General features: G+C 32.6%; 1 protein-coding gene across 1 annotated transcript in view; it reads left to right on the top strand.

Moving 5' to 3' along the window:
• LOC106877040 (protein phosphatase 1 regulatory subunit 14C-like) overlaps positions 1-12916 on the top strand; it is a 181558-nt gene extending 168642 nt beyond the window's left edge. The window contains exon 4 of the mRNA XM_052968586.2: positions 5915-12916. Within this exon, the coding sequence (XP_052824546.1) occupies positions 5915-5956 (42 nt within the window). The 3' untranslated portion in view covers positions 5957-12916. The remainder of the gene's footprint in view (positions 1-5914) is intronic.
• The last annotated feature ends 2232 nt before the right edge of the window (positions 12917-15148 follow it).

The raw sequence follows: 15148 nt of genomic DNA, 5'->3' as shown, positions 1-15148 counted from the left end.
ATAATAATGTTGTCTTTATGGCATTTATCTAACCCAGAAGCCACAAAATATATTTTTGAGTTGAAACCTGAATTACACAAAAATGTCATTCTATTAGAAAAAAAATTGCAAACTGTGCAGATGGCTTCTTGGCCTACGGTTTCCATAGTGTTCCTTAGCACTCAAAAGGGCAACTGCAGGTTATATTAAGTGTAGACACTGAGCTTTTATCCTAATTTAATTTACTAGTTTGTATGTTCAACGATAAGATAAGTATGGGCTAGTTTCTTAATAACCTGCTCCATTAATAATTTGCAAATAAGATGGCATCATTCTGAAAAGGAAATCTAAAAGAATATTACTAAGATATTTTCTATTCTCTTTCCATCCGGTCTGTTACCATTTAAAAAAAAAATTTCTGTAATCAAATTTTTGTTGAAATACACTGTCTTTGTTACAATTAATTTTGAAAATAATGAAAGATTTAGGAAAATTGTCATTATTAAGCTGATGCTCGGAGCATAAATCATTATGAAATGTTGACGAACGGTTTTAACTTAGATCACTTTAAAAAGGAAGTTTGAATCATAGAACCAGGGTCAGTCTATCAAAAGGGTTAAATATAAAGTTAACTGTATATTATTGATATAATTCTAATTAAAAGTATTATGCTCATCACATTAAGTACCTTAGTACAATAAAATAAATATTAAACTCAGTACTTGGTACTGAGTTCAATATTTATTTTATTGTACTGATGAAAATTTTTTTTCCAATAAAAAAAATCTGTTTTCAATCCTTTGATTGTAAATTTCAAGTTGTTATTCGTTTATTGATTTTGTATTTAATAAGTATTGGATAATTGTGCATGTTTGCACTAATCAATAGTCAATCGTTGTTGGAGATGGCAGTTTTGAAAGCATGGTTTCATAAAAAAAAAGAAGTTTGGTTTTAACTCGTATTAATAGAACTTCTTTAATGATGTTTTTTTTTTCTTATACATGTAGATGAGTTGCAGAGAAAGCTGGTTAATTGGCAAAATGTAAGAAAGCTGTTGAGTTTTAGTTAGCTAAAAGAGTTCCAGACTGAATTGATGTGTAAAAAGTTTTTTTTTTTCAGTAGTCTGTTGTAACAGAACTAGATTTATATTATTGATGTAAGTTGTAGTGTTTGGGGGAAATGGAATGGAAAGAAAGTCAGTATATTACATAAAACTGGGACCTGGTCTGTCAAGGGGCAGTGGAATTTATATAGTAGAAAGAAATGTACTTGTAATTTACTAATTTCAGTCATTGGACTGTGGCCATGCATGGGCACCACCTCCAAGGTTTATAGTTGATATTATCAACTCCAGTTCTCATTTCATCAATATTCACTGAATTGACAAGTTACTCTTTTGAAGTAAAGGGGGTGTAACTTGATGTACTGGATTACACAAGGAAATATAAATATGAACACACAGGCACATTTTGATATAATTTCTACCTACTAAATTATACTCACAAGGCACTGGCTGACACTAGGCCATGGTGGAAGGCATGTAGCTTAATGGCTGGTGTATTTGGCTCACTATCATAGGGTCATGAGTTTTGATTCCTGGAGGCACTTTGTGCCCTTGAGAAAGACATGGTATTTCTTATTGTTCCAGTCCACTCAGCTGGCAAAAATGAATTGTACCTGTAATTCAAAGGGTCAGCCATGTCATATTCGGTGAATCTCCCTGAGAACTATGTTAAAGGTACATGTGTCTGGAGTACTCAGCTACTTGCTCTTAACTTCATGAGCCGGCTGTTCTGTTGTGTCAAATGAACTGGAGCACTCACTGTCATAACTGACAGAGAGCCAGACCACAGTGGAAGATACTTGTCTTATTTGTAGTATGGGATAAGATCCTGAGCTACAAGATTGTAAAGAGATCCTAACCACATGGCTGTCTGTAGGTTATTTAGATCTAGCATATTTTAAAACTTAATTGATCTGATAAGGTAACCAAACATTGTGCAGGAAGCATTGTTAAGGCTTAATCATCATTGTTGTTGGCAGTGGTGGTGGTTGCAGCATCTCAACATCATTATGTAATTATCATTATTAGAACTGCTTAATTCATTTTCTTCCTGACATTATGATCTGACTCTGTTGTATTGCTTTCTCTTTGTTTTTGATTAATTCTTCTGTAAGCTGAATAATTGCTAGAGTTACAGGCCAATTCTAGGTTGCTCTTATCTAAAACAAAACCATGATATAAGAAGTTTGTTTATTGATCTTTTAGCAATAAGCCAAAATGTTAGTGTGACCTAATGTATATCAGAAGTCAAGAAGAAAAAAATAAACATACTCTTTGATTGATTCTTTAGATTTGTTACTTGAATGTAAATAAAATAGAAACAACTGCATCCCCCTGAGGCTTTTAAGATTCTTCACATGAAATTGAAGACCCAACTGCTAAAAGTGCCAAAATCACATTGGTTTTTTTTCTGTGACTTAGTAATTCCAGAACTAGGATTTTCAGTTGATATTTATGTTGTGGTATTTGTTTCACATATTTCAAAATTTCAAATCAAAGTCAAGCATTTGGTTTGGTCTTGATTGATCAGAGTGTGCTGATTAATTGATTCAATATTGATCGATCTGATCAGTAGTTCTCCATTATGTTTATTTGTGACACACTGGAGATTAAATAATAAAATTACTGATGCACTTCTTATGAAAAGTTACAACAAACAGAAGTATAGAAATAATACATTTCTAAATCTCTCAGAGAGATTTATGCAGCAGTGATACGATGAAGTAGTTGCATGCTGTCAACTTAATGTGACAGTCCCCTGAAGGGAATAATACTACTGTTGGTTAGACCTAGGAAGCTGCACTGCTTCCTGTCGGCCTTGACACGTTTCCTGTGTCCTTATGTTTACAAGGGGGAGACAAGCACCTCCATCCAGTTAAGCCTGCTTCCTGAGACATGTTTCTGAGTCTTTGTCCGTCATCAGTCTGGAGGTCATGCTACTCCAGACTGATGACAAGCAAAGACTCAGAAATAGTCTCTGGATGCAGGCTTAGCTGGGTGGAGGTGCTTGTCTCCCCCTTGTAAACATAAGGACACAGGAAATGTGTCAAGGCCGACAGGAAGCGGTACAGCTTCCTAGGTCTAACCAACAGTAGTATTATTCCTTTCAGGGGACTGTCACATTAAGTAAACAGAAGTATGTTTTAGATTTTATAATTTAGAAAAAAATGATAATGTAAAAAACACTATTGCTTACTTTGTTCTATTAATCATACTTGTCAATATCATTGTTTTAATGCTCACTTTTCCATGCTTGCATAAATCAGACAGGATTCTTTGTGACAGGTTTTCTACAGCCAGACATGTTTTTCATAGAAGATTGGTAATGGACAACATTGCTTGTGTAATGGTGACGCTTGTTTACAACCATCACATGATGTCAAGATATACACACACACATAATATGTAAAACTGGCACTCTGTTGCTTATGACAACGATGGTTCCAGTTGATCTGATCTACAGAACAGCCTGCCCTTGAAATTAATGTGCATGTGGCTGAGCACTTCACAAACATGCACGCACACACCTGTAATATTGTTCTCAGGGAGATTCAGTATGACACAGAATGGGACAAGGCTGGCCCTTTTAAATACAAGCATTACTTATTTTTACTCCAGTCCATTCATTTGAGTGTCTTGTTCAAGGACACAATGTGATGTGGGTATCAAACACATGACCTTATGATTGTGAGCCAAATACACTAACCACTAATCCACATGCCTTCACGTATATGCATACATACAATGAACAAAGCCTTGTGTGTGGATTTTGTAGATGAAAACTGAAAGAAGCCCATTGTGTGTATGTGTATGTGTCTGTGTATATAAAACATGACAGGCTTCTACACAGTTTGTCTACCAAGGTTTTTGGTCAACCTGAAGCTGTAGTAGATGACATTTGCCCAGACTGCCATGCTGTAGGACTGAACTTGAAATCACATGGTTGGGAAATGAACTTCATAACCACACAACAAAATTATGAACAATACATTTCCCAAGATGTTCAAGCCTTTGTATGGATTTTCCAAGTTTTAAAATTCTATTTTTAAAAATCCAAGGCACTGCATCTACATTCCACCCTCCCCTGCTGTGCAGCAGTTGCACACTGATGCATCATTTGAAAACCACCAGATTAGACAGTTGAAATTCTAAAACAACCACCTGCTCAGCTATTAACTATTCTCTTCTATTGATACCCATCATAGCATATTTATTGTTTATACAGATATTTGGTTAGAAGCAAAACTAGTTTTTTTTTTTTTGGAATGAAATGTTCAAGTACCACATTTGTGAAAGAGTTGTATGTCTGCTTTAAAAAGAATAAAGAAGTCTGAAAGGAAACACAACTTGTGAGTAGTTTCACATTAGCACATGTTTCACTCAGAGCTTGGCTGTGTAATTAAGAAGTTTGCTTCATGACTGTGTGGTTTCTGGATTCAATCTCACTCCATGGCACTTTGAGCAAGTGTCTTCTAATATAGCCCTGAGCTGGCCAATGCATTGTCAGTGAAGTTTGTAGACAGATACTGCACCAGCTCATAGTGTGTGTGTGTGTGTGTGCACGCACATGTGTATGTCTGTCTGAATATTGTTCTATCAAAACCCTTCAAAGTAATGCTCCAGCATGGCTGCAGTCCGGTGACTGAAACAAGTAAAAGATTAAAAAAAAAAATTATCTAAACAATTGATATTTCTTTTATGGCAAATTAGTAAAAAATTTGATATTGTCATTCTATCTATTTTATTTTGAAGTGGGGAACAAATATGCAGAAGATATTTCTGACAAATAAATATCCTACAGAACCACTAAGAAATGTAGTGCTCATTGAAAATAATATAGTTATTAGTTAACCCTTTAACTGTTGAAAGCAGATATAGTCATTTAAGATTTCATTACCCTTAACTGCAAAATGCAGTTTTATGTCCCAATCTATCTTTTGTTGAGGAATGTCATGCTTGAAACTATTTTCTATTGACTTTTTTAAAAACAAACAAGCATGTGCGTTTTCTATGATGATTTGAGAAGCAGTGACGAGTGTCAATTCTGTAAATAATAATAATATTTTATAAGCTTAAAGCTTACAAGTGATCACTGTGTATTGACTAACGAAAATAGTCTAATATTGTGGCATATAAGCTCGACAGAAAAAGTGGGTTTTCTGTACACATGGGACTCAAACCCACACCTCTTTATAGTCACGATAAGTGTGCTATCATTACACTACTGTACCCACTCACTTCCTCCTGTAGATGTATCAAGTTTATTGAGGCAACATGACTTGCAGAAAATACTAATTTTATATTTTGGTTGATATTTAACATCGTTATTGGAATAACTATGAAATTTAATTTTGCAGCTAATGGGTTAAACGTGTATTCTAATTTTTATCTTTGACATCAACGCATCTGTTTGACTTTGGAAAATCACAATGCTGCTGTGTGTTAAATATGATAAATTATAGAAAATGCTTTTGTTCTGCTGAAGTTCTGAAATTGTAATACTGCTTAGTGCAGATGATGGTAGTGGTGGTGAGCATTTTATCACTGATTTATTTCGACATGTAGATGACATAGTTAAAATCTCATTGTTTGGATGGTTTCTATGAAAATGGCAGTAAAAGAGTTAAAAGGGTTGATTTTCATTTTATTTTATTTTATATTTTAACAATTATTTTCTTCCATTTCCTGTATTCATTTGAACAGAAATTGAAATCCATTTGAAAAATTGAGATTTATTTATTACTTTTGTAATGTTATTTGTTTTGTAGTTGTTTCAAAAATATTTTCTTTGTTGTAAACTCTTCCATGTTTTTCAACATTTTCATCATGATTTATTCTCATTTTTTTCTCTCTTTCTTTCTGTCATTTCAGGAATTTGTTGTTCAGTTATTGAAGCAAGCTAGTACACTGTAATAGTGTGGTTTACCAGTGGCACTGTAACAGTTATGATTATGAAGTCCTGTAACAGTGTATGTAGCACCAGTGGTAACAGCAATATAGCTTTGGTGTACACACATGCTTACACACACACATACACATAATATATATACATACCAAATTGGCATGTGTATGGTAGGGGATTGTATAGCCAATTTATTTCCAGGGGCTTTTTGTATATGGTGTACAAGCTATATATGCAACAAGTTTGACACCCTGCAGTATTATTCTTAGATGTAGTTGCAGCTCCCTAATTGGTGACCCACTCCTACGACCCATTTCAAGTTGTTATCTTTCCTCATTTGTCTTTTAATAACATCCATACCTCTTTGAAATTAACACGTCTTGCTCTCTTTTTCTCTGAGTCGATGAGTGAAGAAGGCATCTCTCTATGGAGTTTGGGACAACAGAAGGAATACATGCATTACATATATGCTTGTGTATAAATGTATTTAGGGGTATATCAGGGTGGTGAGATGGAGCATTTGGTCACTAGCAAGAGTTAGGTTTTATTTTTTAAAATTAGACTGTATTTTGTAGTTCTTCCCCGCAAAAACATACCAAGGTTATACCAAAAAGAAAATTCTTGTATATGTTCTAATGACTTCTTTATATTTAAAAATGCCACTGTCCCCGCTAAAAAAAATCAACAAAAATCAACAAATATGAAACAATGTACCATACATTTTGAGGTGAAAAAAATGTATCCTGTAACTAAGTTTCTCTCTCTTATGCTCTTATAGATCTCTCAGTTCTAATGTTGTGGATTATTGAGAACACATTTGAATTTAAATGTTGAAGAAGAAATGAATTTCCTCAAAGTGTTAATAAAATAACATTAAATAAAGCAGCAAAGTTGATTTATTTTTTAATTTTTCTTTTCAATCTTGCCATATGTTTACATTGTCATCATTTTAAAAATTCTATTTTGCAAGTATTCTCTAAACATTTTTTTTTTTTTTACTTTAGTATCTTTTCCCTAAACTAAGAGCTGCTGCATAAAATGACAAATATTTCAAAAAGATTACTTCACTTCAATTATTATTATTTTTTTTTATTTTAGAGTGTGTGTGTGTGTGTGCCACCTCAGTAGTATTTCATATTTCAGAGTGATCTTTATTCTTTAAACCATCATATGAGTCATTGCTATTCAGTAAATCAATACTTGATGTTACACATTTGTAGCAAATCAAGTTATAAACATTCTTTTAGTTCTCAAAAGATTAATCAAAACCTGAACATCTTCACGTATTAGACATTTCTTGCAGTTTTGTTCTTACACAACTTGTAAATTAATACAAATGAAATGGGGTAAGATTGTAATTAACAGGCAGGAAATGTAGCTATTATAATTTAATTGTAGAAGATTAATTAAAAAAAAAAAGATATTTAGTTGCTTTTTATAAAACCAGTGTAGAATTAATATTGTTAGCATTACAGCATGAGCATTTCACAATTGCTGCTGTCTCTTTTAAAATTTTAATTTTTGATTATTATTATTATTATTATTATTATTAATAATAATGATGATAATTTTTTTGCTGATGGTATTTGAACTAAAGGAAAAGATTTTCAATGTTATAAATTTTAGAGTTACATTTTTATCTGTTCAATCTCAATTTTGTAACCAGAGCTCATTTTGCTCATAACAAGCTTTTGGGGATTTCTAAGTAAAAGTATCCTCCTATTGAATCATTTAAATCTCGGGTATCTAATTTACATTCTGCATTAATAAGAAGATTCTTGCTGAATGTTCTAAAGTTTCATTTAAATATGTTTGTTTGTGTGTGTATGTAAGGTTATTAGTTAATGCTATATATTACAGAGAAACTGAGTAAACTTCTACTTCAAATCCTTTTTCATAGGATATTAGATGAAATGGAAGAATAATATTTGAGATTTAACTTTGTATTAAGATTGATATTTTTGAAATGATAATACTATAAAAATTAAAACATTTTCTTCTTGCTTATTAATATGTTTGGCAAGATTGACTTTTAATTTTCGTAAAGGTGCAATTCCATACCTTGTAGGGGGGGGGGGATTTTAATTTGTAAGTTTGGTGAGTAGTTATTGTTATTCATATAATGATTGTGAAAGAATTTAATTTTAATTAAACTTAGCTAATTAGTTTCCAAACTTTGAGAGGCAGCCCTCCTAGAAGTCATCAAATCCTAGGTATGTTTAAACGATCAAACATGATCAAAGTTGTAAATAATGCACTAATTTAATTTCTAAAACTCAACAAAGAATTGCTTTCTCATCTCTTTTGTAGAATTCCTATTTATTTTCACTGAAATTCCTTTATATATAGTCAAAATCATTTTGGCTATGTTTATTTTCAGAGAAATTTTTGAAGAATTTAATTTGATGGTAACAGTTAAAAAAAATTCAAATCTGGAAAAATTTTGATATATGAAAGAGAATGAACTAAATTGTGTATGATATACATATATATATATATATTTTTATATATAACGTTGACCACTAACGTGGACAATTAATGTGCTAGAAATAGATCACATCTTGTGTCTATTAAGACCTAAATTGTTCTCAACATGAAATATAGCAGCATACCAAAACGTAAGCGCGCAAGACATTTAAAATCACCTAAAAAAATCAGGCTGAAGAGGAATAGACAATCGGTAAGATTCGTTAAATCCGAAACCGGTCCCTGTTTAAGAATGTGTTTTTTTTAGGTGATTTTAAATGTCTTGCCCGCTTACGTTTTGGTATGCTGCTATATTTCATGTTGAGAACAATTTAGGTCTTAATAGACACAAGATGTGATCTATTTCTAGCACATTAATTGTCCACGTTAGTGGTCAACGTTATATATAAAAATGTTCCTTAATCCCCTGAGATTGCAGATACTATTTCTGAATCTCTTTGATTCTTTAGATGTGCTGGCCTCCTGGTAATTAATCGATATTAATTAATATATGATTAATTACCATATCTTATAATAATCTATATGTATATATATATATATGTATGCATAATTACACAGTATGTTGTTAGTGACAAAAAGCTAAAAGGTTCATGCCATGAGGCAAATGCTGCATTTCCAGGTAATTTGGGTAAGTCAATTGCCTCAGCGCAGAAATAAACAATTTATTCTATTATAATAGTTTATTTCCAATGTAGCTGACTTTTCATATAAGTTCCAGTTTTCTGGTGTTGGGTAACAACATTGACAATTACTAAGGCTATGTTAACTGGGAGTAGTATAACATTTGACTCACAACATGAAACTTTTAATTTTTTATTACTAACAACATAAAACTGTGTATGAATAATGATAATTCTCAAATATATTGAGTACTTTTTTTGTTTTTGCTGGGCCTATCAACAAAAGAACAGTTCACTATATATATATATATATATATATATATATATATATATATATTCCCTCTCTCTCTCACCGGGAGAGAGGCATAAGCACATTATATATATATATATATATAAAATATCTTTTTTTTGAATGGTAGATCTTGAAGCAGAGAAAGCTATAAACGGAAGTGTCAACAATATGTGTGTGTGTTATTTTGAAGATTGGCTGGTGATCTGAAAAGATATTAATATCTGCTTTTCATTTTAACTCATTGATTATTAATTGTTATGTAATTAATAGAAAAACAAAAATATTGAAAATGCTAATTCTATTTAATTTTTGACAAAATAGCACGTTTTTCTGTTTAATTGAAATGCCTTGCAGTTACTGTGTTCTTTAAGTTTACTGTCTTGCACATTGCTCTTGGTTCACATGATGTAAAACATGTAGAACCTGAAGTAAAGGGTTGTGAGGTAAGCTTAGCATATTAAAATATTATTAATATGTGATTTGTTTTGAATAAATTCTATCATTCTAGGAAGATGATGGGAAATTTATGAATTTTTGTAAATATATATTTCTTATGTAATTTTTGTGTATAAGAAAGAATAAAACTGGTAATTGAAATAACTTAATCCTCTGTATGCATGAAATTCCTTAAACATCAAACCTGGAACAATCAATTCAAACACAATAAGTCAATCAAAAAAAAGAAAAAAAAGAAATATTGTGACAGTTACTGAATAACTCAAAGAAAAATGTAAAAAAAAAAGAAAGATTTCTATATTCTAGAACTTGTCTTGGCTTTGGAAACCTAACATTGTTTGTTGATTTAATGTTATAAATATTTGTTTTTCTCATCATTTTCTGGAAAATGCTGAGAGAGAGAGAGAGTGAGTGTGTGTGTGTGTGTGTGTGTGTGTGTGTGTGTATATATATATACACACACACACACACACATACTTTATTTGTGTTTTAAGGCTACCATTGGTTTTATGTTAAGAAAAATCTCAACAATTTTTCAAGCCATTCACAGAAAAATTAGTGTTCATCTCCATTTTGGATTAAAACACGAAAAGTAATGGGATGTCTCATGACTGAGATTTTTTTAAAACATGAAACCATTGGTAGCCTTAATACACAAATAAAAATTTTTATCCACTAATGTGATGTTGAGCATTCATTCTTATTTACATGTGTATGTACATTTGTTTTGTTTTGTCCTGCAGGGTGTCCAGTGGAAACCGCCCACCTTGGTAGGCTTATTGGCTAAACTGATAACTCTGCCAAGCAGGCTCAGTAGGGTTATTTGTTTAGCCGCTGCTGGCTTGACCCTGCAGCAGATACTGGGTTACATGTTATCAGTTGCTCTAAGCTTGATTTTTAACATCTTTTATGTGTTGCTTACAATGGCTGGCCAAAGTAAAAAAAAAAAGAAAGGCAAAACACTCAATGAAAAATTTCATGATGGAATGAAGGCATGTGTCAGTGTGGATGGTAACTCACCTGCTGCAAGAGGTGTCCATCATTGCTACATCTGTGCAAATGTAGGTCACTAGCAGGACTAAAAAATCATATCTGTGCTGCTTTAAGAGAATAATCAAGCTATATCATTACTTGAAATAAATTTGCAACCATCATACATATGTATATATATGTGTGTGTGTATGTATATATATATATAATCTGTACGTATGTATACATACATAGGTACAAACATGAATGTGTGGTTTTGATGTCACTGCCTAGCACAACATCTAGAGCAAGTGTGCTCTACATGTGTCTCATGTTGACCAGTATTTCATGAGTGGAATTTTAGTAGGCAGGAAGCATGCAGAGGCCTGTCATACATATGTATATGTATGTATCTAAGTCCACCAACTTTACAGTTTATCAAAAAGACTGCTAAAGTAAGTATGGGGGTTAATATGACCCACAAAAATCCTTATAGGAGGTGGTCAGGCATGGCTGCAGTTCACTGACTGCAACTAGTAAAAGGGTATATATATATATATATATATATATATATATATATAAAAATAAGGATCTTTGTAAGCTTTTCAGAATTTCAAATGGAAATCTTTCTGAGGATGTATTAAGTTTATTTTTCTTTTAATTTCTCAAGTAGTAAAATTTGAATTATTTATTGTAAACAATCAATTATTAGTGCATTTGCAAAGTCATTTCATTTTCCATTTATATACTCTTTGTTATCCATTAGTGTTTTACTTGATGTAGATATCTAGCCTCTTTCTGCTGACCATTATTACCTGTATATAGAATTCAATATTTAATAATGGTGTTTCTGTTGTAAACAGTATGCACTAACTGTAAACAGTAAATCAAATTTATTTAATTTTCAATATTTATCGTTATATTTTGTAAATACACTTTTATATACATTTCTGGCCAGAAAACGTAGTTTTTGGATCAGGAATAATATTCCTTACAAGAAAACTTATGAAATCTGCCAAACTTAACTGGAATTACTCCAGGTGTTTTACAACAAAATGTTATCTATAGATTATTTTCTCAGCTGAATAGTAAAATTGAGCACTGTGAAATTAAAAAAAAGAAAAATAGATAAATAAATGTGTTTAGCTACAGAAAAGTGTATATTTTAGAATTTCTCTTTTATATGAGGTAAACAATTAAGAGCTTTATGACCAGTATTGGCTGAAATTCCATTATATTCAGTTTTTCAGTAAGTTTTGATGTTGGTGCACTCAAAATGTGAGGAAAACCTTATTTTGATATTTCAAAAATAATTGATAAAAACTTGGGAAGCAAAGAGAATTCAATAAGATCAATGCACAAGCCATTTAAATTGGTTTAATTAATAAGTAGATATTTACTAGACAGTGAGTTTTAAAAAAATTTTTAGTTCAGAATTGCTTGAGTAATATCACTTTATTTTTAATATACATTCCGTAATATTTCTTTCAAACATTAAACTGTTCAATGGTAAATATTTTTTGTTAAATATAGAATGCACTTGCACTGTAAACTATCTTTAATATTTTTGTGTTGTTTTAATTTCCAATTGAATGGTTCTATTGCATTAAGAAACAATATTTCCAAATGGTTCAATCATTCTTTTTATTATAAACATTGATGTTTCCAATTTGTGGACATCCACAAAACATTTCTTTTCAAATTATTATCAGTCTGTTATTTTTCACTAGCCAGTAATTTCTTTTTTCTTACTTTGTACAGATGAAAGAAACAAATGCCCCTTTTTAGGGGCTCTATATTCTTTTTTAATTGAAATATTTCTAATTTCACTTCTATCACATTATATTCTATATTAGTTGTGCAATTACTGTTCTGTTTGCCAATCCAACAGTGATATATTGATCTGTAAATACATACACAAAAATATCCCCTCCCACTGGTTTTTACAAAATTAATTAATGAAGAGACTGAAAGCTACACCTTCTAATTGTCGTTGTACTGTTTGTATTTCTTTTCATTTACTGTTATGGTTTTGTTTTTATATGAATCTCTTCTAAGGGAGATAATCAAACATAAGGTTAATTCCAGTAAACCCATTTGCAACTTGACACATCTGTATACTTGAATCAATAAATAATTTTGAATTATTTGTGTATTTTATTACTTGTGGGGTGAAAGTGAAATATTTTATGATGCAGTTTACAATTTTTAAACAGCAAAATTATTTTGTTATATGCAAAGAAACAAACTAATTTGAGATATGCAAAGAGAAATAAGGTAGTGTGGTTAAGAAGATTAATCTGTTGTTTCAGGTTCAGGTGCCAGTGTACAGCACCTTGAGTGACACCCCTTTTAAACTTCAGAACGATTTATGCCATGCCAGGGAATCTGGTATATAGGTATAAAATCTGGAAAGGTAACAGTGACGGGATAGGTGGCATGGACATAGTTCTTGCAGAGAAATGGGTGGATAAGGACACAGAGGTAGCCAGAATGGGTGATTGGGTGCTTAAGCTTAGGCTAGTCTTACAGAACAGTATAGTGACAATTATCTCTGCCTATGCCCCGCTCAAGTGGGTCTACCAAATGAATAGAAGGACCGTTTTTATGACATTCTTCTTCAGGCTACCTCAAAGACGAGTGACAATGATCTCCTCTTCATAGCTGGGGATTTCAATGGGCATGTCGGACAGCAGCCCGATATCTTCCATAGTAAGGCATGGATTTGGCTCCCAAAATGAAGAGGGAACAAGGCTACTGGAGTTCTGTGATGCAAAGAACCTTTTGATTAGAAACACAAACTTCAGGAAGTCAACCACCCGCCTGATAACCTACCAATCAGGTGTTTGTGGTAACCAGATTGATTACATTCTCACCAAACAACCATTACACTCTCAGAGTGGTTGGTGTTAGGAAGGGCATCCTTTATTTGAAAGACAGAGTTGGCAACAAGAACATCATCATTGCTTAATATCCACTTTTCTATGCTTGCATGGATCAGACGAATTTGGAATTTGTGGAGGTAGTTTTTCTTCAGGTGGATAGTATTCCTGTCATCAACTCTCACCTGGTTCCAAGCAAGGTGATATTTCCCCAAGATCAGATGTTTTTCATGGAACTACTGGAAACAAACAACACTGCTTGTATGACATTGATGTTCATTTAAAATCATCACATGATGTCAAAACAAAGGCACACAATGGACTTCTTTCAGATTCCATCTACCAAATCCATCCACATGGCTTTGGTTGGTCCAGGGCTGTAATAGAAGACACCTGCATGAGGTGCCTCACAGGGGACTGAACATGGTTGAGAAGCAAGTTTCTTAGCTGCACCGCTACATCAATACCTATTCCATAGATTCCTATTTCAAATAAGTCTCTCTCTCCAAATGCATACTTGCTTGAAAAAATGGCTGTTAAATAAATGAACAGATGAAGGATCTGGAAGCTTAAGAAATCATGCGAAGAAATAATATTATTAAAAGGCTAATTCAACTTTCCCTTTCTTTTATTAAAGAGTGATGTGTATGAGTCGAAAATTTGGCTGCTATTTCAAGCAGATTGAGTGACCATATACCTGTGCCCTTGTTGGCTCAGGTGTAATCTCAACTTGTACATGAATATTTGTATCAAGTGGTGAATTGATAGAGTGTCAGGTGAAATATCTTCTGATGTTCCAGTTTCCTGCATTCCAAGTTCAAATCCTGCTGAGATCGACTTTGCCTTTCACCTTTTTATGGGTTGAATGTGTAATAAAATAAAAGGGAGAAAATGTGTAGTGCTTAAGTGGGCCATACATGGCATCAAAGGCCATTAATTCGAGAACTTACTTTTTTCCTGAAAATATTTGAACCATTGCTGTCTTTGTGATGAGGTATGTGTGGGGCTGCCCCCCCCCCCCCCCCCCAAATTCCCTGGGTTTTCAGTTGCCCAGTCCATGTAAGTAAATAAAACTTGAGAGATACTGAATAATTTATATCTACTATTTTCATCTATCATGACATCTCATTGTCTAATAATACTGAGCTGATAACTTTCCCCCATAGATATAGCTTCGAGAAGGGCTCTACTGAACTAATTTGCTCTATATCACATGAATACCTCAATGGCCAAATAGGTTAGAGAGGAACTACTACATGCTAGATATAGCAGTTAAATCCCCCAAGCATTTTGAAAATACATGAGCTGAGCTGACGTAATGTATTCATAAGTACTGTTGGAAAGGCTGGATGGTCCTGGTTGGAAAACATTTGATCATAACTCTGGTCAATCAGGGCTGACCGTAGAAGTAATCAATAACTCTAATGTACAGATTATTGATTTAGTACTATGTTAGTCATTATCAATCACCACCCTATGAGCAAGAGCTTTCTAGCT

This window comes from Octopus bimaculoides, chromosome 6, assembly GCF_046866305.1.
Source record: "Octopus bimaculoides isolate indiv1 chromosome 6, ASM4686630v1, whole genome shotgun sequence".
NCBI lineage: Eukaryota > Metazoa > Mollusca > Cephalopoda > Octopoda > Octopodidae > Octopus > Octopus bimaculoides.
The sequence above is the reverse complement of the archived record's forward strand: the minus strand, read 5'-3'. Positions and strand labels throughout refer to the sequence as shown.